General features: G+C 43.4%; 1 protein-coding gene across 4 annotated transcripts in view; it reads left to right on the top strand.

Moving 5' to 3' along the window:
• Positions 1-19,748, top strand: part of LOC143481687 (apoptosis-associated speck-like protein containing a CARD) — a 30,824-nt gene extending 11,076 nt beyond the window's left edge. The window contains exons 2-5 of one of the 4 annotated variants that reach the window (XR_013122050.1): positions 8,683-8,874; positions 17,386-17,555; positions 19,211-19,243; positions 19,396-19,748. Coding sequence is in view for 3 of the 4 variants with exons in the window: in XM_076979789.1 (XP_076835904.1) it covers positions 17,417-17,555; positions 19,211-19,243; positions 19,396-19,667 (444 nt within the window). In the remaining variant the exon portion in view is untranslated. Of the gene's footprint in view, positions 1-8,647; positions 8,875-17,385; positions 17,556-19,210; positions 19,244-19,395 lie in introns of all 4 variants that reach the window. The other 3 variants (XM_076979789.1, XM_076979788.1, XM_076979790.1) reach the window with 3 other exon arrangements.
• The last annotated feature ends 2,539 nt before the right edge of the window (positions 19,749-22,287 follow it).

Genomic DNA, 22,287 nt, shown 5'->3' on the forward strand with positions numbered 1-22,287 from the left:
CTGACTTGGTCATCTTATAAGTAGCTCGCAAGCTGAAAACTTGTGGGCACCCCTGCACTAGGGTTTGCAATGATTTAACTATTACACTCAGTGGGGAACCGTCAGGGCCCTCTACGCCCTCTCAGAGGGCCTAAAATATTCTTAAAACATTATATATATAATTATCCAATTTTATTTTATCTACTTACAATTTTACAATTGACATCTAAACAATTACAAAAATATAAGCACATAAATTATTGTGTCTATTCAATCTGTGTTGGAAGGTGAGGGGTTAAGTGGAAGCCTGTGAGCCTGTGTCTCCCCCTATCAGGACTGTGATGCCCGCTGTTCGTTTACAGAGGGCCTGGCAGTTATAATTCAGCGCGATACCAGTTTCAAATGACAGTAAAATTGACCAATCATATCTACCCTCTTAGTGGGCGGGCTTAACTGTATGATAATTTCCGCCCGCTGTGGCGACGCTAGCTGTCGTTAGCCTACCGCCGCTAGCTAGTTTCGATTAAGTCCTTTGACGTCCTCATTTACATATTCCGCTTGCGAGAACCACGGAGCTGTGAAACCTTATTTTGTTTGGAAACTTATTTTGCTTAACAAGTTATCTAGTACAAATGTTATTTGAACGCACTACATGCGTTTCTAAAGCTATACTGTCGTCTCGGTTTTTTTCTTTATTCTTTAGTGCAGTTTATTAGGAGAGGAAAAAAAAAATTCGGGGGGGGGGGGGGGGGGTGTAGCGGGCCCAGGTTTAATGGTCACGGTTCGCTACTGATTACACTGCATGTGAACAACTAGCAAAACTACCGCATGCCTACTCTGTTCAGATTTGTTGTACAGTGTGGAATCATACACGGATTCTGGCCATCTGGCTTCAACATTTGTGACGAGGTGGGAAGCATCACATATGATCTTGATGGGAAGAACGGTCAGTTACAATAGCTACGTTATTTTTGTTACCATTAAAGATAAGTATTCATTAAGGATTATAAAGGTTAGTACCTGTACATTAATGCTATGGATGAATTTTCATGTTCTAATGGTGCTGGAATAGGTAGCATATGTAGGTTCCATCAATACAGCCAATCACTCTAGGAAATCCTTAAAATGTAAATGGAATGAAGTTCGTTATATATTGCCTCTCCTTTGCTTAATTTCTTTATTGTCCGTGTGAATTAAAGACAAACCAATGATGCTGTGGAATTCCTCTTTGATGTCCATAACTGGCTTAAGCCCAGGAAACACCACAAAACCGGGCACTAGTCATTTTAATGCCGGACATAGTTTTCGGACAGACCGACATACAGTAGTTTTGCTGACAGATTCCGCATCTCCTACACTATAAAGAAAACTTCCACTAGCAAAAAACGAAGACCGATATATAACAATCTGGAGAGAATTTAGGGCTGATCCGCGATGTGTAATATTTGAAATGTTATTATAATAATAAAGTTATTGATGTAAGTAATGGATTGTGCTGAAAACGATAACGTTCATTAAAAAAATAATCCGAAAATGATAGTAGGCCTATGTCTATTCGGGGTTTTATAAGGCGTTCCCGACGAAGAACTCAGCGAATAAACTGAGCTTCAATATCCACATGATCTTCGAGGAAAGGACACGTCATGATGACGTGTTTGTAACTCTGGGTCAGGTCCAAGTTAACCTGCCAGCGAGCAGGTTAGCTTCAGAGCATAAGTTGCTATAGTAACTGACTCCGGTTCTCTCTAAGCTCGGTTTCTGGAACGGAAAACCTCGAGTTTCCGTGAACTCTGAGTTAACTTACCCGGGTTTTCTCGCTTAACCCGCTTCTTGGAACACCCCCCTGAACTTAGTTATTGAGCATAACAATAACAAAACATTGAAGACCAGTAGACCTGCTCTACCTGAAAAAACATGGAGTTTATTATGAACAATGCATATTACATTCTATATAAAACTGGGTGCCGTAAAAACAATGCCATAGCCCGCAGATGTCGTTTCATTTGTCGTATTTTTCCAGATGTCGTCGTCCCACATGGTTTACACACTGTCTTGTTTTTCTCAAAGTCAAAGGAGAAATGTGTCCATATATTGCCGCTCATCTTTCTCCCTGCTGTTCACAGGCTGGTATGGTCTTCCCGGGTTCTGTGCGATGTGAAGACGTTAGTTCTGATTGGATGGTTACACGGTTTGTCCCGCCTCTCCGTGTACGCTAGTACACAAGTAGTTACGGTTGGATCTCTTCTTAACTTATCCCTACCTTTCACTAAATAAATCAGGTCTGATTGGATGTCGTCGCTGGCCAATATTTTCGTCTCGTTTTTATTCGTTGACGAAAATGTCCATTAATTTAATCATCGTTTTTATCCCTTCGTATAGTTTTTATTTAGTTTTCATAATGAAAAAAAGGTTTGTTGACGAAAACTATGACAATTTATTTGTCAACGAAATTAACACTGGTCTGTTGTTAAACCACAGGGACCACAGAGACTTTTTTGCATGGAACAGCTAGTTGCACCGGTGCGACCTCAGCTTTTTTTTTGTCGCACCATTGAGAAATTAGGTCGCACTCTAGAGCCCTATTATAAACAACATGTAACTAACATTTCTATTGCTGTGTACACTGTGTAGCCATGTAGCGGTTAGCATCGGTAGCTCAACCAATAATATGTATCAAATAGGCCTGTTGCGATAATTACATTATCGACTTATTGTACGATAATTTTTTTAACCGCGATCATTTTTGCTGATGTCGATAATTGGCCATTGGTTTTCCACGCAAATTTGTTTACATGAGAATAAACTGAAACTGCGTTACATTTCAGAAAGGCACACAGTGTTTCTCTCTCGCACCCTCCTCCCCCCTTAACGAAAGACGAATCTGTGATCAGAGAGCAACATCTATTGGTTAGGAAATTAGTGCAGTACACGGAGAGCGTATGCATCAATAACCTCCACACACACAGGTGATGTTAGCTCGCGAACGTATTTGAGGCTAATGATTCGAAATAATTTGCTTTTTATCACATTATTTAATGGTTGTTTATTATAGTGACCGTAGCATGCGACTCTGCCCACCTTGCGAACCTCTGCAAACATTTACATTTATGGCATTTAGCAGACGCTCTTATCCAGAGCGACTTACAAAAACGTAGTTGCTTGGAATCTCCAAGGTAGTATAGATAGTCCTGAACACAAGGTACTCTAAGCTGGAAAAACCACTAGACGAAAGTCATATGATACCTAACAATTATGCCAAGTCATTATTATACCTGAATATACACATCACCTGAGGAAAAAGACAGTAAGCAATCCAATTATGCACAATACCTGAAAAAAAGACAGTAAGTAATACCTATAACAAACACCTGAGGAAAGAGATGATAAAGCACAGTAGACGAAAGTATAATTATGTAAAGTGCACTTGAAAGAGGTGGGTCTTCAGTCTGCGTCTGAAGACAGCAAGTGACTCCAATGTTCGGACACACAAGGGAAGTTCATTCCACCACCTTGGAGCCAGGACACAGAAAAGTCTGAATGCTTGTCTCCCATGTGTCCTGGATGATGGAGGGTCAAGACGAGTCATACTTGAGGCACGGAGGGCTCTAGGTATGCTTCTGGGTTTTACCATGGCCATCAAATAAGGAAGAGCCGGACCATTCTTTGCTTTGTAGGCCAGCACCAGGGTTTTATATTTGATGCGGGCAGCCACTGGAAGCCAGTGGAGGGAGCACAGCAAGGGAGTGACATGGCTGAACTTGGGAAGGTTGAAGACCAGCCGAGCTGCAGCGTTCTGGATCAGTTGCAGGGGTTTGATGGCATCCATAGGAAGACCAGCCAGGAGGAAGTTGCAGTAGTCCAGTCTTGAGATGACAAGGGACTGGACAAGAACCTGAGTGGCCTCCCTAGAAAGAAATGGCCGAATCCTCCGAATGTTGTGAAGGGCGAATCTGCATGATCGTGTTGTGTTAGCAACATGGGCTGTGAAGGAGAGTTGATTGTCGACAACTACACCAAGGCTACGCGCTTCCATGGATGAAGTGATCACGGTGTTCTCAAATGGGATAGAAAGATCACGATGAGGACTGGCTCTTCCAGGGATGTACAGCATCTCTGTCTTGCTTGGGTTAAGCTTTAGATGGTGAGCTACCATCCAAGAGGCAATGTCTTTTAGATATGCAAAGATTCGAGCTGAAACCTGTGTGTCAGAAGGTGGGAAGGAAAAGAAGAGCTGGGTGTAATCCTCATAACCGTGATAAGAGAAGCCATGTGCAGAAATTCTCACCCAGTGAGCGGGTATAAAGGGAAAAAAAGAAGTGGACCCAGCACTGAGCCTTGTGGAACACCGGTGGAGAGTTTGCATGGCGTGGATGTTGATCCTCCCCATGTTACTTGGTAGGAACGTCCCTCCAGGTAGGATGCAAACCACGTCCATGCATTGCCAGTGATACCAAGGCCTGAAAGGATGGATAGGAGGATCTCGTGATTGACTGTGTCAAAGGCAGCCGAAAGGTCAAGCAGAATCAGAACTGATGATAGTCCAGTTGCTCTAGCCGCCTGGAGTTTCTCAGTTACTGCAATGAGTGCAGTTTCTGTAGAATGTGCCGGCTTGAAGCTAGATTGGTTGGGGTCCTGAAGCTGGTTGGAACGGTGGAAGCATTTATACTTGCCACACGATATGTGGTAGTATAAAGAAATACCTTGTGGAATGAACAATGTAATTATCATTTACCTGATGAATTTTAATGTTGCTTTGTGTTTCAGGTTTGAAAAGTGCTGGAATTTGTTCGTTTCACAACAAATATCTGACTGAACAGTTCTCTTGTATTACGTTAATACGAGCCTCTTGTAATTCCAGGACGAAACATGAGAGAATGCAAAGACGTTAAGATGGGGTGTTTTGAAAATAAACAACCATTAAATAATGTGATAAAAAGCGAACTATTTCGAGTATACGTATAAATATAAAACTTAATTAAGTTTAACGTGCTGGGAAATATTGAAATGGACCTTCAAAGTGACGTACAAGTACTTGAATTCCACCTTGTAAAGGTGTATGAACCCGACAAACATGACTTTGTTCATTGCGCTGAGGCACGGCGCGCGCGAAGTTACAAAATTCGAGAGGTGCACAACCTCGCAAATCAAAAGCGCGCGAGACCCTCGCGCATGCGCAGAGCCACCGCGATTGTCATTTCTGCCACGCGGACCCTCGCGCCGCTCATGACGCATCAAGTATAAACCAGGCTTAACTCGCTTTATGGCCAAAGAGATGCTGCCATTAAAATACGGTCGAAAAGAAAACATTTATAAACATGCTGCAAAGATTTGACAAAAAACCTTATGTAATGAAGAGAAAGGTGGCATTCTGAAGGAGAAGACATCTCATTTTACTCTGCCACTACAGATATGTGGTCAAGCTCAAATATGACCCCATACATGAGCTTTACAATACATTACATTACTGCAAACTGCTGTAATTGTATTATTATGCTAGTATATTATTATTGTGGCACATTGTCTTAACGCTCCTTTGGGGAGCCCAGAAGCAAGAAAAAATTCTATAATGGGACTTATAAACTATAATATTGTCATTTTAATTATATTGGTCTATAGTTGTAGGCTAAAAGATAAAATGAGCTATACATGTGACCTACCCAATCTGGAAGTGCCATGTTAACTCCGACTATGCCACCGAGGAGGAAGAGAATCCTAGGAACTCTATGAAATATTCCGAATTCACCCGCAGGACCCAGATCAGGTAGTGGGCAATCAAAACACTAGTGTGTATATATGAGTTAGAGCCAGAATCAGAATGGTATGTGACCACTCTTGAAAAGCCAATATTCAATTTTGATCAAAACGCCACATCCGCCGTGTAATACTGCCGTTTTCTCTCTTTCCTTCCAAAATGCAACAAACGCCAATCCTGATTTCCTGCAAAACGCCACATCTCCACTCATCCAATCACAGTGCACCACCAGATATGTAAACATCATAGAACGCGACCTGTTGAGCCGCCCGGCATTTCTTGTAGCCTACTTTGATAAAATATATCTTGTTTTTCACAAGTCCGCTAAAATGAACGGTTTTGATGGTATAGAGGAGCCTGTTCGTATAGCAGTTATACTATTTATGTTAATAGTTATACTATTTATACTATTTATGTAACGGTATGTATTATACTAACGGTATGTATTATACTATTTCACTGTAACGGGTGCGAGGGAGTCGAGGATGCAAAGACGAGGTGCGTTCAAAGGCTACGATTATTGAGCTTGACGCTGGACACACTCACAGCGTCTTGAAACAGCTGTCAATCTCACTGAATAGTAAACGCTTACGCCGCATCATAACACCAGTATAATAAACTACACAGTACACACTCACGGCGTGCTGACACGGTTTAACACACACAACGAATGTCACATTAAAGACGAGCACCAAACGATACAAACACACACACTATATACACGTAGCCTAGGCCTGTGTTGAAAAAATCGATTTTCCGATTCAGAATCGATTCGCATATGATGATCTGATAATCGATTTGTACGTCCAAAGATCGATTTTTTGTGAACTTTTACCCCCGCTTCGTCACTGAATTCACGCAGGCGTGCTCGGTCTAACCAGAGGTCTAACTAACTGTAAAACAACATGGCGTCGGACAGTGACGGTAACGACGAGTCAAATCGGCAATCTAAAAACAGAAGGACAGTTTATCCAGTGTCAGTGACTATTTACAGTTAGTCCATGTCACTGACAGTTTACCCAGTGTTTTTACAGTTTAAAAAAGTTAAAAATGTTCTTGTAATGTTGGGCGCAAGGCGATGGACGAGACAGAATCCTTTGCACTTTCCAAATCGTTACGTTTATTACATTTACCAAAGCGCAGACAGCACACATAAAACACGTTTACATAGAACATGTGTGACTCAAACAACGACGAGCACAGAACGCACATACCCACGGACGTAAAGACACGGAGAACATTAACACACGCTCGAATTTATTGCGTTTTGCGAAAAAACGAATTGTTTTTTAAAATAAATCTTTAAATATTAAAATCTTGATTTGATTTGTTTGTTTTTTTAACCTTAGTATGGTATTTGATCGTTTGAAACAGAAAACAGGTTTTCAGCCTACCACTTTCTTGCTAAAGAAAACACATTTTTACTCAGTGATCAAAATGGATTTATAGAGTTTTGGAACAAAACTCTTCATATGTATGTATGTATGTATATATGTATATTAGTGGTGTCAATTCCAGGTTCCGCGATTAAAAGTCCTCACCAGGATTTTGCTCAAGGTAATCCAGGTAAAATTTGTGGAATCAACACAATCCAGGAAGCCTGAGCAAAATCCTGGTGAGGACTTTTAATCGCGGAACCTGGAATTGACACCTCTATCTATCTATCTATCTATATATATATATATATATTAGGGATGCACCGAAATGAAAATTCTTAGCCGAAACCGAAAACCGAAAATGAGGAAACCAAGGCCGAAAGCCGAAAACCGAAACACCGAAATACATTATGCCAATTATTAGTAGCATTGGATTTATGGCTAACCTCACTAAAATCAAGCCATTGCTATTCAAAGAATAAATCAACTACAAAATTTGATTTGAAAATATTTATTTAGCACTGACATTACAGTAGTGGTGGACCGTTAACGGCGATAAAGCTGACAATGGCCGACCACTAATTAAATTTAACTCGCTTGCAGACCGTTTTTATCCGAGAGGATAAATATATGTATTTTATACGAGTTAAATTTAATTATAACGGACTGGCCTGAAAGATAAATATAAATTCTCTCATAAAAACGTGACGTGAGTTGCAACAACATTAAACAGCTCAGGTAAACACGCTTCTGAGAAATGTCGTCTGCTCGGCAAAACATAACGGGGCTCAATGTGCTTTATTAGCCTACGAAATCCCTACGACAGAGAACGGCTGATCGTCTAAAGCAGGGGTCACCAACCTTTTTGAAACTGGGAGCTACTTCTTGGAGACCAATTATTGCGGAGGGCTACCAGATGAATTCGCATCAATCTAACGAAAAGTTGTTGAGCGCGGGGGGGGGGGGGGGGAGTGCGTGTGTCAATTGCTAAGCGGGAAGTCCGCTAGCAACCGCGGACAATCTATAATAGTAGCAAAAACATAAACGATGCAGCGCTTTGGTGCATGGCACTATAGTGAGCTATTTTTAAAACAAGCCCGCGGGCGACTCGTGACGTCCTCGCGGGCGACATGGTGCCCGCGGGCACTACGTTGGTGACCCCTGGTCTAAGGCGACGAGTTCCATAATTTTTGGTGTAATGTCCTTTGCCTCGGCGCCATCACTGGAAAACTTTTTTGCTAGCTTTATCCAAATAAGCGCGTGCAGGTGGCGATTTTTGTTTGCGTCATCACAGCACACTGTTTCGGCCGTGTTGTTTCGGTGATGAAAGTATTTCGGCCGAAAACCGAAAATGCAAATTTAAGCCATTTCGGCCGAAAATTTTCGGTGGCCGAATTTTCGGTGCATCCCTAATATATATATATATATATATATATATATATATATATATATATATATATATATATATATATATATATAATTTCAAATATTTAAGTTAAAGCTTAATAAGGAAAAACTATCAACTATCTCTTCTATTAAGAACTCAACAGGTAACATTATTCATGATATGATCAGCCAGACGGGGGGCGGCCACGACGCCTGGGAGCAGGGAAGTTAGGATGAGCAGCGTGGAATTCAGCGATGAGAGTAGGGTCCAACACATCCCTTGCAGGGACCCACGCCTGCTCCTCGGGACCATAGCCCTCCCACTCTGAGATACTGAAGCCCACCTCGACGCCGACGGGACTCCAGGATGTCCTGAATGAGGTAAACAGGGCGACCACCGAGTTCCAGTGGCTCAGGTGGCTTGGTAATCGGTGTGGCAGCAGACATGGGACTGTAAAACAGGCTTAAGCAGAGAGACATGAAAGACAGGATGAATGCGATACTGAGGGGTAGTTGTAACTCATGAGATGGCGTTTATCTGATGCAAGACCTTGAAGGGCCTGATGTATTTGGGGCTTAGTTTCCTGCTATTCCGTCGCAGGTTCAAGTTACGGGTGGACATCCAAACTCTCACCTGGGTGGTAGACCAGAGTGGGCAGGCGGCGACAGTCAGCATGGAGCCTCCTAGTGTGCAGGGCAGGAACGACCACTAAAATAACTGTATTCCCCTCGGACTTGGGCAGGTCAGTAATAAAGTCCATCGCTATGTGTGACCAGGGACGGCGTGGAATCGAGAGCGTTAACAGCTTCCCTACAGGGAGTGTTCGGGGGGTGCGACTCTTAGCGCATATGCTACACGCTAATATATAGTCCCGCACATCTTCTTTTAGAGATGCCCACCAATATCGCCGTGACAGGAGATGTGTAGTGCGTGTGATTCCAGGGTGACCTGTACCTGCGGTAACTGCTTTCTTTCTAGGCAGTCGTCAGGACTAGGATCACTTCGCAGTGCGTCCTCCAATTCACCTTGCAGGTTCCAACGAACAGCAGCCAGGAAACAGGTGCGAGGCAGTACGTACTCCGGTACTTTGTCAACAGGATCCTTTTCATGTATGCGTGATAGGGCATCGGCTTTAGTGTTCTTGGAACCAGGCCGGTAGGAAACAGAGAATCAAAACCGGGAGAAGAACAACGCCCATCTGGCTTGTCGGGGATTCAGTCGCTTGGCCTCTTTCAGATATTCCAAGTTTTTATGGTCTGTGTAAACGACAAAGGGATGTTCAACCCCCTCTAACCAGTGTCTCCACTGCTCTAAAGTGAGTTTTATCGCTAGAAGTTCCCGGTTACCAACGTCATAGTTTTGTTCTGCCAGTTGCAATTTCTTTGAGTAAAAGGCACAAGGGACCAATTTAGGGGGTTTTCCTTGGCGTTGGGAGAGAATCGCCCCCACACCCACCTCTGAGGCATCGACCTCCACTACAAAAGGGACTTAGGGATCAGGGAGATGTAGAATAGGTGCTGAGGTGAACGCCTCTTTCAGCAACGAAAATGCCCAATCAGCCTCAGGTGTCCAGTCCAGCCGCAGGTGCTGCCCACCCCGAAGGAGGTTGGTGAGCGGAGTGGCCAATGAACCAAAAACCCTGATGAAGCAGCGATAAAAGTTGGCAAATCTTATGAAATGCTGCAGTTCCTTTCTCGTTCAGGGCACAGGCCATTGCGTGACAGCCGACATCTTGTCCAGGTTCATAGAGATTTGCCCAGGGGATAAAGTGCAACCGAAGAAGGTCACGGAAGTCCGATGAAACTCGTATTTCACTGCTTTGGCATAGAGGCGGTGCTGTCGCAGGCGGGCCAGTACTGCAGTGACGTGATGGACATGGTCTGCGATGGAGGTGGAATATATCAGGATGTCATCTATATAAACTATGACAAACTTACCTATCAAGTCACGGAATATGTCATCCATGAATGCCTGGAAGACAGACGGACTGTTGGCTAGCCCATATGGCATTACAAGGTATTCGTAGTGGTTTTGGGGAGTCACAAACGCAGTTTTCCATTCATCTCCCTCATGAATACTAATCAGGTTATATGCAAGTCCAGCTTGGTGAATATACGTGCTTCTCTGAGGCGCTCTTGTGACGCAGAGATGAAAGGAAGGGGATAAACGAACTTGGAGGTGACAGCGTTTAAAAAGTGATAATCGATACATGGACGCAGCCCTCCGTCCTTCTCCACAAAGAAGAATCCCGCGGCTATGGGTGACTTAGAGGGACGGATAAACCCCTTCTGAAGGGTCTCTTCTATATATTTCTCCATTGCTGAATCTTCAGGATGGGACAAAGGGTAAGGTTTCGTTTTGCGTGGGAGCGGGGAGCCAAGCAGCAGATCAATGGCACAGTCCCCTGGTCTGTGTGGTGGCAGATGACTGGCGCTTTCTTTACAGAAGATGTCTGCATAACCTTGATACTGAACAGGAATGACAGTTTCGAGAGGGGAATTGGGGCTTTCTATGGACGTGGACAGGAGAGGTAAGTGCATACAATGCTTGAAGCAGTGAGAATTCCATTTCGTAATCTCTAGTCTTCCAGGAGATAGCCGGATTATGTAAAGACAGCCAGGGAAAACTGAGAACAACTGGATCACGGGGTGACGGCAGGAGCAGGAACTGAACGGTCTCTGTATGAAACAGTCCTATCTGGAGCGTGACTGGTGCCGTACACTGAGTGATCAGTCCCTCACCTATAGGTTGGCCATTCAGAGCGTTAACTCGTAAGGGAGGACTGACTGACGTAGTGGGAATGTACAATCGGCGGGCCATGTCAACATCCAGGATATTTCCCACGGCCCCAGAGTCCAAGAGTGCTGACAGGTGGGTAGACATGCCTCCCCAGATAACTTGCACAGGCACATTCAGCTGGTTGTTATGGTCCAAGCAGAAAACAGGGTTGCTTATGTGTCTGCTCGTGGGACTCTCCTCCTCAGTGCGAGCCGGGCGAACTGGGCAATGAACACGGAAGTGGCTGCTCTCACCGCAGTACAGGCAGAGGTTCTCCTGAAGATGCCGAGACCTTTCGTGTGAGGACAGTGGGGCTCTGCCTAGTTGCATAGGCTTCACACCCTCTCGTGGTGTGTCAGGCGATGGCAGGGCTTGCCGATACAATGCGAAGGAGTGTGGATTTCTACAAGATGGCGGGCGAGTAACAGCTTGTCAACGTTCACAGCTGTTTGAATGAGCTCTGACTGCGACTGCCCTTCACTGCGACAGGCGAGCTCCACTTGCAAATCCTGCCTTAATCCTTTACGGAACACGGTCTTGAGGGCTGGTTCGCTCCACCCGCTACCGGCAGCCAGGGTACAGAACTCTCGAGCGTAATCCACTGCGCTACGTTGCTCCTGACGTACTTTGCACAACAGAGTGCCCATGTGACTTAAACAACGCAGAGAACTGCTCAGACTCGATAGACGGGTCTTTGCTGTTCCACAGGGCGGTTTCCCAGGCACTGGCCTCTCCAGTGAGATGTGTCAACATGAAATGGATTCTCTGCTTCTCGGTCAGGCACTGGGCAGGGTGATGCTCGAAGTACAAGGAGCATTGCATTAAAAAGTTCTGACAACGTTCCGGAGAGCCATCCGCTCCGGTACTGCTACGGGAATACAGGGAGGAAAGACAGGCGGAGCGGTGGCTACAGCAGCCTGTTGTTGAACTGACTGTATGGCCTGGTATTGTCACCTGTTGTTGAGCCGTCCGTAACTGTGCAGCCTGGATGTTCATGGTCACGGTGAGCTGTCGAACCTCTCCCTGGAGTACGGCTATGGTATGTCCTTGCTGAGCCAGGAGTGCAGGTACGTACGCTGGAGCCATTGTTTTGGGCGAAGTATTATGTAAAGTACTAATCAGGCAGACAAGGATCCAAGTGCAGATAATAGCCGCTTTTATTGAAACAGCAATAGCAGAGCAATCGAACAGGTGAGTTACTCTGTTCCAGGTGTGTTGTGCTGTATGATCTGTGCTAGAACCAACCTAGAACCAACCTTTTTCAGAATGGTAACTCAAATTCAAAATGATCACATACTGTCCCCAGACATGAATTCTGCTAATATTAGCCTACTTCTTAAGCCAGGCAAAGACCCTGCACTTCCTTCCAGTTATCGTCCCATATGTGTGTGGGTGTATCGTGTGTGTGTGGGTGAATGTGTTTAGGTGAAGGTGGAGGTCCGGACCGGCTACTCTCTCCAGTGGAGGTGGTGGGGGTCTGGGCTTGGATGCGGTGGCGGAGTGGGGAGTCCCACCGGTCTCCCCGGGTCAAGCGGGGGGGAGCAGTGAGGCACGGTGCCCAATGTGCCAGCTAGTTAGCTGGCTCTCCTCTTCCAGAGGACCATTTCCTCTGGACCTATGTATTCCCACCCTTCCACCCCCACACATACAAGATTTAGGATCCTGGGGGGCAGGCATGTTACCCAGAGGTTGACGAGGTGGGCCTGCTGTCATGGCCTCACCCGTCTCCTCACCCTGTCTGTCCCTTTTTTTGTCCCGTTTTTACTGCACTTTAGATGGGGTGTAGTGTTATCAATGGGAGGACACAATGGGGTTTCACATTTAACTTTAACTTAACTGAGTTAATATAATAGAAGACACACAGACAGCACGATCACGATGAGGCATGACTATAATAGACAAAACCAGAAACCACTACAGCGACACTGATGACTAAACCGAACATACCAGAGAACGTGTACAGATAAACACAAAAACACTCAAACTCACCCATGCACACACGACATACTCTCATACAAAACACATACTCTTTAACGATAATGTCGAGTTTAGATTAGTGGTAGACAATGAGTGGCAGGAGCCGCTCGGTGGTTGATGGTTGATGGCAACAGACTAACAATCGAAACTGAATACAAAGCGAAATATACTACAAATTGCACAAATACTACAAATGCGATGCCACTCGCTCACAAAGGTTTAAATTACGCTGATGGCATGGAGGAACATTCACTGATAACCATACATCTATAATAATAAATCCTTTAAATTTACAGTACTGTCGTTAACAGTCTACCACTGTAGATTCGCGTACCCTCCTATAATCTTAATTCGACGTTATCCCTAAACAGTATTCTGAACTAGTAATTTAGAGCTGTCTAGCTGGATGTCGGCTAGTATTTCACTCAACATAATTTAGGGCTCGTTGGGATGATTTACGCGAGTGGCAGATACACAGTCACCCAAAAGACTCTTTAGATGCCTGTGAGCAGAGGCAGGCAGCGTTACTGGATAACGGAGGCCACAGTCAAGCAGCACTGGCCACACTAAGTGCCACGATTATGTGGCAGCTGCCACAAGGTGCCATTTCTGGGTGGCACAGTGGTCACTTTCGTGCTGCTTACATGCTACTTACACGCCAAACAGGGACCGCACCCTTACAGGAAATTTAGCAGCCTTCCAATGACCTCTGATATGTTTTGTGATTGACCAGATGCAGTTTGATTAGCTCTGAGTTTGTTTGCTCATCCTAAGTATCCCGAATGCATTCCCCACCCGAATTTCAACCCGAACCTGAATTTCGACCCGAACCTGAATTTTGACCCGAACCTGAATTTCGACCTGAAACTGAATTTTAACTTGAATTTTTGCATACCTGAATGAATTTTACAGACTGTTTTTTCAAGTAATAATGATTTCAGGTTCAGGTGACACTAAAAAAGCTCCATATCATATACCTTTATAAGGTGGAATTAAAGCACTTGTATGTCACTTTAAAGGTCCATTTCAATATTCCCCAGCACGTTAAACTTAATTAAGTTAAATATTTATACATATACTCGAAATGATTCGAAATAATTAGCTTTTTATCACATTATTTAATGGTTGTTTATTTTCAAAATGCCCAGTCTTAACGTCTCTCTCATGTTTCGTCCTGGAATTACAAGAGGCTCGTATTTGTTACCGTAATACAAGAGAACTGTTCAGTCAGATAGCTATTTGTTGTGAAACAAAGTAGTTACGATTTCAAGCATTTTCAAGTACTTTAGCCTACATTCCAGCACTTTTCAAACCTGAAACATAAAGCAACATTAAAATTCGTCAGGTAAATATTCCTTCACCTGTTTTGAGGGGCGTTTCTTTATACTATCACACAGGGCCAAAATTATTTTCCCCTCCCAATCGGCCCAAACTAGAGATTGACATGAGCCGGCCCATCGGGAATCCTCCCGAATCTCCCGATTAACCACTCCGGCTCTGCTACCACATATCTTTTCAGACAAAACTACAAAGAATGTGACGCCTCCACCGTTCACGCAGGTTCGCAGGAGGGTCGCGGAGTCGAGCGCAACGGTCACTCTTCACTTGAAAGTATAAACAAGAACCAGGCTTCATTGTCAGCCTGAGCGCAGGGAGTCATCGATAAAGAGACAACATGGAGAAGTATTTAACAGCAATGAAAAGAAAGGTGCAGAGAGAAGAAGATAATGAGACAGACACTGAGTGAATTCTGGCTGAGTGTAGAGAGGGAGTATCCACTCTTGGGGCAGAGGGCTATGGGCATCCTTATTCCTTTTGCAACATCATATCTTTGTGAGACTGGCTTCTCTGCTGTTGCTGCACTAAAGACAAAGTACAGATCACAGTTAAACATTGAACCGGAGCTGAGAGTGGCAGTGTCATACTTCAAACCCCGCTTCAAAAACCTGTGCACTGCAAAACGGGCTCATTGTAGCCATTAGTTCTGACTCAATTTGATAAAAAAAAACAGCACAAATTGTTGCATTGCATGTTTTGTAGGTTTAAAGTGTTAATATATTGTGCTCCTGAATTAATGTTGCTGATCAAGTTGAATTTATTATTATTTATTGATTTTATTTAATTTCATTTTTCAGTATCAAATGCCAGTCAGTTCAAAAATCTTTCTAGTTTAAATAGGGATCTCATTTTTTTCCATTTCATGCAAACTGATGCACTTCACTTCATGATGCAATTGTTTCTGTTAAATAAATTATTCTACATAAATTATGTCTAAAAAGACATTATTATCCCATTTTGTCATGTATGGGGTTTATACGCCCACAGAATTTATAGTCGCGGCAGAGAGTAGTGACCATGGTGGTGGTGGAGTGAGTGTGTGTGTGTACATCTCTTTTTTTTTGGGGGGGGGGGGGGGGGGGGGGGGGGCGCAAAGTTTTTTCTTCTTCCTGGGGGGGGCTTAGCAGAAAATAATTGAGAATCACTGGTGTAGTCAGACAATAGTAATAGAACTCCTAGTGTTAGTGTAGTCAGACATGTAACGCAGCTCACGCTACGGAGCATGGAGGCGGACACAAACGCTGAGAAGAGCGAGATTTATTACAGTGCATACCATCATCGTTGTCAGAAAACCAGTCCGGGTTCATAACAGGTGGGCAGTCAGAGTAACACGCATATACGGGCATGATGACAACAGGGAAACACTAACCAGGCAGGAAATACACTGAGAACAAGAAACAACGGGCGATAAGCAAACAACACTAGAAATATACCACGATCAACCAAGAGAGAACGAAACAACCAAAACAACCGACGAAGGACAAGGGACCCTCAGGGACTATAAATACACAGAACTTTAAACGAGGAACAGGTGATGGCAATGACACAGGGGCGTGGTAGACAATAGGGAATTATCGAAACAAACGAGCAGGGTGGGATAAACAGGCAAGGAACACAGACACGAGGGAACCCGGAGTGACAGCTAGGAGAGGGGGCGCGAGGCCATACGTGACACAGTAGTAATAGAACTTCTAGTGTTAGTGTAGTTAGACAGTAGTAATAGAACTCCTAATGTTAGTGTAGTCAGACATCATCAGGAAGATTATAGAGTGATGAATCTTTACTTCTCAATGTCAGAGAGAGAATACATGCATTACATTCTGATCAAAGATCATGATTAGGGGAGGAGCTAATGAGGAATGATATACCATCATCAGTAGGGGAGGAGCTACTGAGGAGAGATATACCATCATCAGTAGGGGAGGAGCTACTGAGGAGAGGTATACCATCATCAGTAGGGGAAGAGCTAATGAAGAGAGTTATACCATCATCAGTAGGGGAGGAGGTAATAGTGGTAGACTGTCATCAGTAAATTTATTTACCAGTTCAGTTTTCTTTTCACTACTCTTAAATTGAAAAGATTACTGGAAACATAATTTGACGGGTTCTGAATTAATGTATTCATATGTAATGTATTTATGTAATGTATTCATATGTAATGTATTTATTATGTGATTGAACTGTGTATTAATAATATGAACCTGCTCACTGTGGCGCGGGAGGCGGCAGACGGACGAGACACAGATCCACTGATTTTACCACAGACGTCACGTTTATTTCAACAATGAAGCGCAGTAAGCGCACGTAAAACATTTAACGTAGACACGTAGAACGTGCAGACTCAGACAACGACGAGCACAGGACACTGCGCGAACGCACATTAAATAGACAAACCACATAAGCCCCACGTGATTACGAGACGAGCCACAGGTGAGACGGATTATCACAAGACATAACCGCACCCACGGAGATACACAGATGCAGACTAGGAGACGTAGACGACGTAGACACACGCCCAAAAGGGAGGGGCCGGGGTCCTCAACGTGACACTCACAGCCAACCATCTACAAACTTAGCCTGTATTTTTTTTTTATTAAAAAATGATTATATTATTTAAATAATAAAATATAATTTGCTGTTTGTTTACTATTTAATAAATGTTTAATAATGCTGACTGCAGATCTCCATGAATAAACAAACTGTGAGACACACTGACCTGTGTCATATTCTGGGTGGTGCTATTTCACACATGTGAAACACTAACTTATTTAATGACATCCTCATATGTTGATGTTTAGTGGTGTTGTTGAAGTAACGTCTGATTAGAAGATGGAGGCCTCCACTCCAGTCCAGACCAACATCACAAATCAGACCAACATCACAGCTCAGACAGGAGGGAATGTCTGTGCTCCTCAGATCCATGGGAGTCAGTTTCATGCACCGGTGACAATGAACTTTACAAATGGAGGTAAGAGATGAATCTGAATGTTGAGATGATCAGAGACCACAGTTAATATTTATTTATAATTACTGGGTTTATATACATACGAAGGTCATGAATACAATTCTCACAGTTGTAAATCTTCTTTCTAAGATCATTATCAGCTGTTTGGTATCATTGATTAATCAGACTCCTGACTGTAAATCTACAAAATGTCTGACTTTGTGCAAGTGGACCTGGAAGACTTGAAGGCACAGGGTGCTCACAAATTTGATTTGATTTAGAGTTGACTGTAATGTTGGGGAGCTGGGAGGTGATCACAACAGCTGAGAAGAACACATTTTATTTACAGGGACTCCAGTAACCTCTGGAAGCCCAGCTGTGCTGACAGGGAGAGGAGAGGGTGGGGAGGGATTATGAACAAAATAACTAAACCCATGATGGAGATGAGATTAAAATATAACAGGAGAACTAATAATTGAATGCTAAACAGGAACTAGACAAACACAAAGATAAAACAACCACGAGACGACAAACCAACAACCGCTAAGACAGACTAGACATAAGAAATAAAACACTTGATACTACGAACACTAAACCAAACAGAAAAACTAGCAATGATACACATACTCAACAAAACATGTACCAGGGAAGCTCAACCATAGAACAACATGGACACATGCACTAGTATTAACCAGAACATAGAACAACATGGACACATGCACTAGCACTAACCAGAACATAGAACAACATGGACACGTGCACTAGCACTAACCAGAACATAGAACAACATGGACACATGCACTAGCACTAACCAGAACATAGAACAACATGGACACGTGCACTAGCACTAACCAGGCTGTGAGTGAGCACAAGAGTCTCGGATTTACATGAACATGAGAGCAAGCAAACTTACACCAAATGATATATGACAATAAACACATAGAGCTACAAGGAAAGACTCGAACATGCAGGGAATATAAACCCAACTACTCACAAAGATAAACCAGGAACAGGTGACAAAACTCAACATAGGGCGGAGAAAACAGAAGGCATGACAAACAGAAGATAAACTAAGGCAACCCAAACAACGGCGGAACACTGGGGTAGAGGGCGGGGCCAGACGTGACACATGAAAGCACCACACAGAGGTAGAGGGTGGGGTCAGACGTGACACATGAAAGTACCACATTGGGGTAGAGGGCGGGGTCAGACGTGACACATGAAAGCATCACACAGGGGTAGAGGGTGGGGTCAGACGTGACACATGAAAGTACCACACGGGTAGAGGGCGGGGTCAGACGTGACTGATTCTTTTCATTCGTTTTGTTAATTAATAAATATAATCTATTAACAGGGGTTAATATAATGCAGGGGGCACCAACCAAAATCTCGCCTAGGGCACCACATTGGTCAGGTCCGGCTCTGCATATAATAGTTATGGGATCTAATAGCAATAACACTACGTATTTAGTAAATTATGAAGAAACTAGATGTCAATGGCTGAATAAATTCTGGTGTAGATTTTACTAAAATATATGTGTCAATTCAATAAATTGACAAACATGAGGAAAATCTTCTCTGAATGCCTGTTTGACTTGACAATCAGACGTTGCATCTGAATGTCCGATTGACCTGCAAAAGAGGAACTATATTATGATTTTTTTTTTGGTTTTCTACAGGGTACTCAACCCAAGGAACCGCACCAGCTACAGGTAAAGAAACCTGTTTCTTCATTTTAGTCACGTTTGCAATAACTAAAAGAGGATAAAACATTTTCTTAAGCAGTTCAATATTGCAACTAGGCCAACAAGTAGAAGATGACCTCTCCTTGTGAATCTGCGTAAAACAGTAAATTCATGTTCAGCGTTTTCAGGTGCTGCCTTTATCAATGCAAAGTGGGCAGAACTGGTACAGAGGGCCAGTGGAATGGAGTCCATCTTGGACAGTCTGCTGATGAAGAACGTCCTTACGGATGAGCAATACAACATCATCCTCTCAGAGAAAACGGAGCAGAAGATGATGAGAGAATTAATCCATGGGCCCTTGAGAGCGTCTGGTAACACAGGGAAAAATGCTCTTTATGAAGTTCTGATGGATCAACAGTCCTGCATGATGAGGGACCTCGGCGCTCAGTAAAAACTAACACAGGGCTGTTGTGGTTATCTGTCAGGGAAGCAAAAACATTACATTTAATTGTAATTAAAACTTTCAAAATTTTGTCTAGATTTCTTTTCATTTCATTTCTTGTGGACAAAAGGTGGTTCTATAGTAATAGTTAAGGTTCTTGTTCCCAGGCCAAGTAGTCACAGTCCCTCCGGTGCAGATGGTGAGCCTCAGGTAGGAGCTAGCATCAGCACGTCCGCTTGCAGCAATGGCACATCCAACCCCGGCGTCAGTACATCCACGGGCAAGCCAGACCATCTCCCAGGTGCTTGTAGGTGCTTGCATGCAATCATCTTGGGTAGAAGCATGCAAAAAGACAATACAGACTGAGTGTGTGGACATCAATTTAAACCACCAGTGATTTAAATGTACATAGCTCACGTGCCAGTGATCAGCATGTGGCTCTGGCAGGCTAATCTATAGCAGCATAACTAAAGGGAGGGGTTCAGAGGTGACCACAGGCATGAGGGCTCACTGAGACATTGCTTTCCAGTCAAGTCATTGCCACAATTAGAGTGATGCCATGACACAGCTGGATGACAGCATCAACATCTCAGATTACCAGAAATCTCAATGTCTGGGGGGCTCCGAGCCTCACACGTTACTAGGGGAATATTAACTGAAGGCTTGATTAAATAGGTGAGTCTTAAGTCTAGATTTAAAGATTGGAACTGTGTCTGAATCTCGGATTGGAGCTGGAAGGCTATTCCATAATTGAGGGGCTTTAAAGGAGAAAGCTCTGCCTCCGGCTGTAGTCTGTAGAAATCCAGCATATTGGAAGCGCGTAGGGTGAAATGGGTTGTAGTAAGTAAGTAGTAAGTTCACTCAGATATTGTGGGGCAAGACCAGAGAAAAGATATATTAAAAGAAGAATATTTACCAGTAAATGCTTTCATTGATTTCTATTATCCATAATTTTCCACCTGTTTTGATGTTTTATTACCTACATGCAACAGTTTTCCGAGGTCTGGTGCCAGCTTGAGAATCAGTGATTTAAATACATTCCTACAGCAATAGCGCCCCCTCCTGGTGAACACAGATTAACTCAGTTACTCAGAGTAGTTAATCTCTGTCTATGGAGATGCGGTGTGTGAGCGGTGTACTGTTTGTTGATCTAACGGATTATTAGTGTACACACGGTGATTCACACACTTTGGTTCTCCTGCTGTTATTGATAAATGAAAATAAGATTATGTCTGCGGTATCTGGTCTGCGGTATCTCAGGTGTTGAATAAATAGATGATTATTAATGTTTAACCAACACAATATATAATCGGCTAGTTGGGTTAGTTAACATAACCTAACAGCTTATCTAGCACATTTTCAGCATCATGTTGAGGTCTAAATTCTTATAGGTTCTGTGTGTTTATGAAGAAGACACGTTTTGGTGATGTGTGTTAAATATGAATATTCATTTCTACATGATTTTATCCTGATTTTGCTGCTCCAGACTCATTTTGGACACTTGGACAAACCGCAGTGCGCGCGCTCGAGTGTGTGTATGAAGAGTAAGTCAATAACTCACTGTAGTATCTCACACACACACTTTCTCTCTCTCACACACACATAGTCAATATCCTTTCTCTCTCTCTCATACACACATTCAAAATCCTCTTTCTATCTCTCTCACACACACAGTCAATATCCTCTCTATCTCTCTCTCTCTCACACACACACACACACACACACTCACTCTTTCCCACAGTCAATATCCTCTCTTTTTCTCTGTCTCTCTCTCTCTCACACACACCACACCCACACACAAACACAAATATATACACACACATATATATATATATACACACATATATATACACCTCAATTAGTATGCAGACTTGCTTTTAAAATCAGTTAATGGGACAATGAGGTGATCATTTCCATTTGTGGTGATATGAGAACTGTTATGTGTTCACCTCACTCATATAAGCTGAGTGTTTAAATGTTTCCCTTACCTACACCTGAGGTGGTGGTCTGTTTGGGGAGGGGCTAAGGGGTATATATGAGTGACTGGGGAAATAGAAGAAGCTTGATGGGTAAGGAGGAGGTAACGGTTCCCTTGTTTTTAATACTCACAATGGTTTGTCCTGAATGCAGCCTACTTGTTGATGACACCTCCGTTAGCCAGTCACCAACGGTGCGTAATTTAGAGGTTTTGTTTGACTCCTGCCTCATGTTTGTACCTCACATCAAATCAGTCTGTAAGTCTGCCTTTCTCCACCTCCGGAGCATTGCTCGGCTTCGGCCCATACTCTCACCTACAGCTGCTAAAACCCTGGTCCATGCTTTCATCACTATTAGATTGGATTACTGTAACTCACTGCTCTACGGTCTACCAGCAAAAACACTTCACCCTCTCCAGTACATTCAAAATTCTGCAGCCAGTGTCCTTGTCTCAGTTAAAAAATTTGAACATATCACTGCAATACTCCATAAACTTCACTGGCTCCCGGTCTCAGAACGCATCCGCTACAAAATCCTCTTAATGACTTTTAAAGCCCTCCATGGGCTTGCACCTGTTTACCTCTCCAACCTGTTGCACCCTCACGTTCCATCACGTCAGCTCAGGTCCTCTAACTCCGGTCTATTAACCATC

This window comes from Brachyhypopomus gauderio, chromosome 18 (genome assembly GCF_052324685.1).
Source record: "Brachyhypopomus gauderio isolate BG-103 chromosome 18, BGAUD_0.2, whole genome shotgun sequence".
NCBI lineage: Eukaryota > Metazoa > Chordata > Actinopteri > Gymnotiformes > Hypopomidae > Brachyhypopomus > Brachyhypopomus gauderio.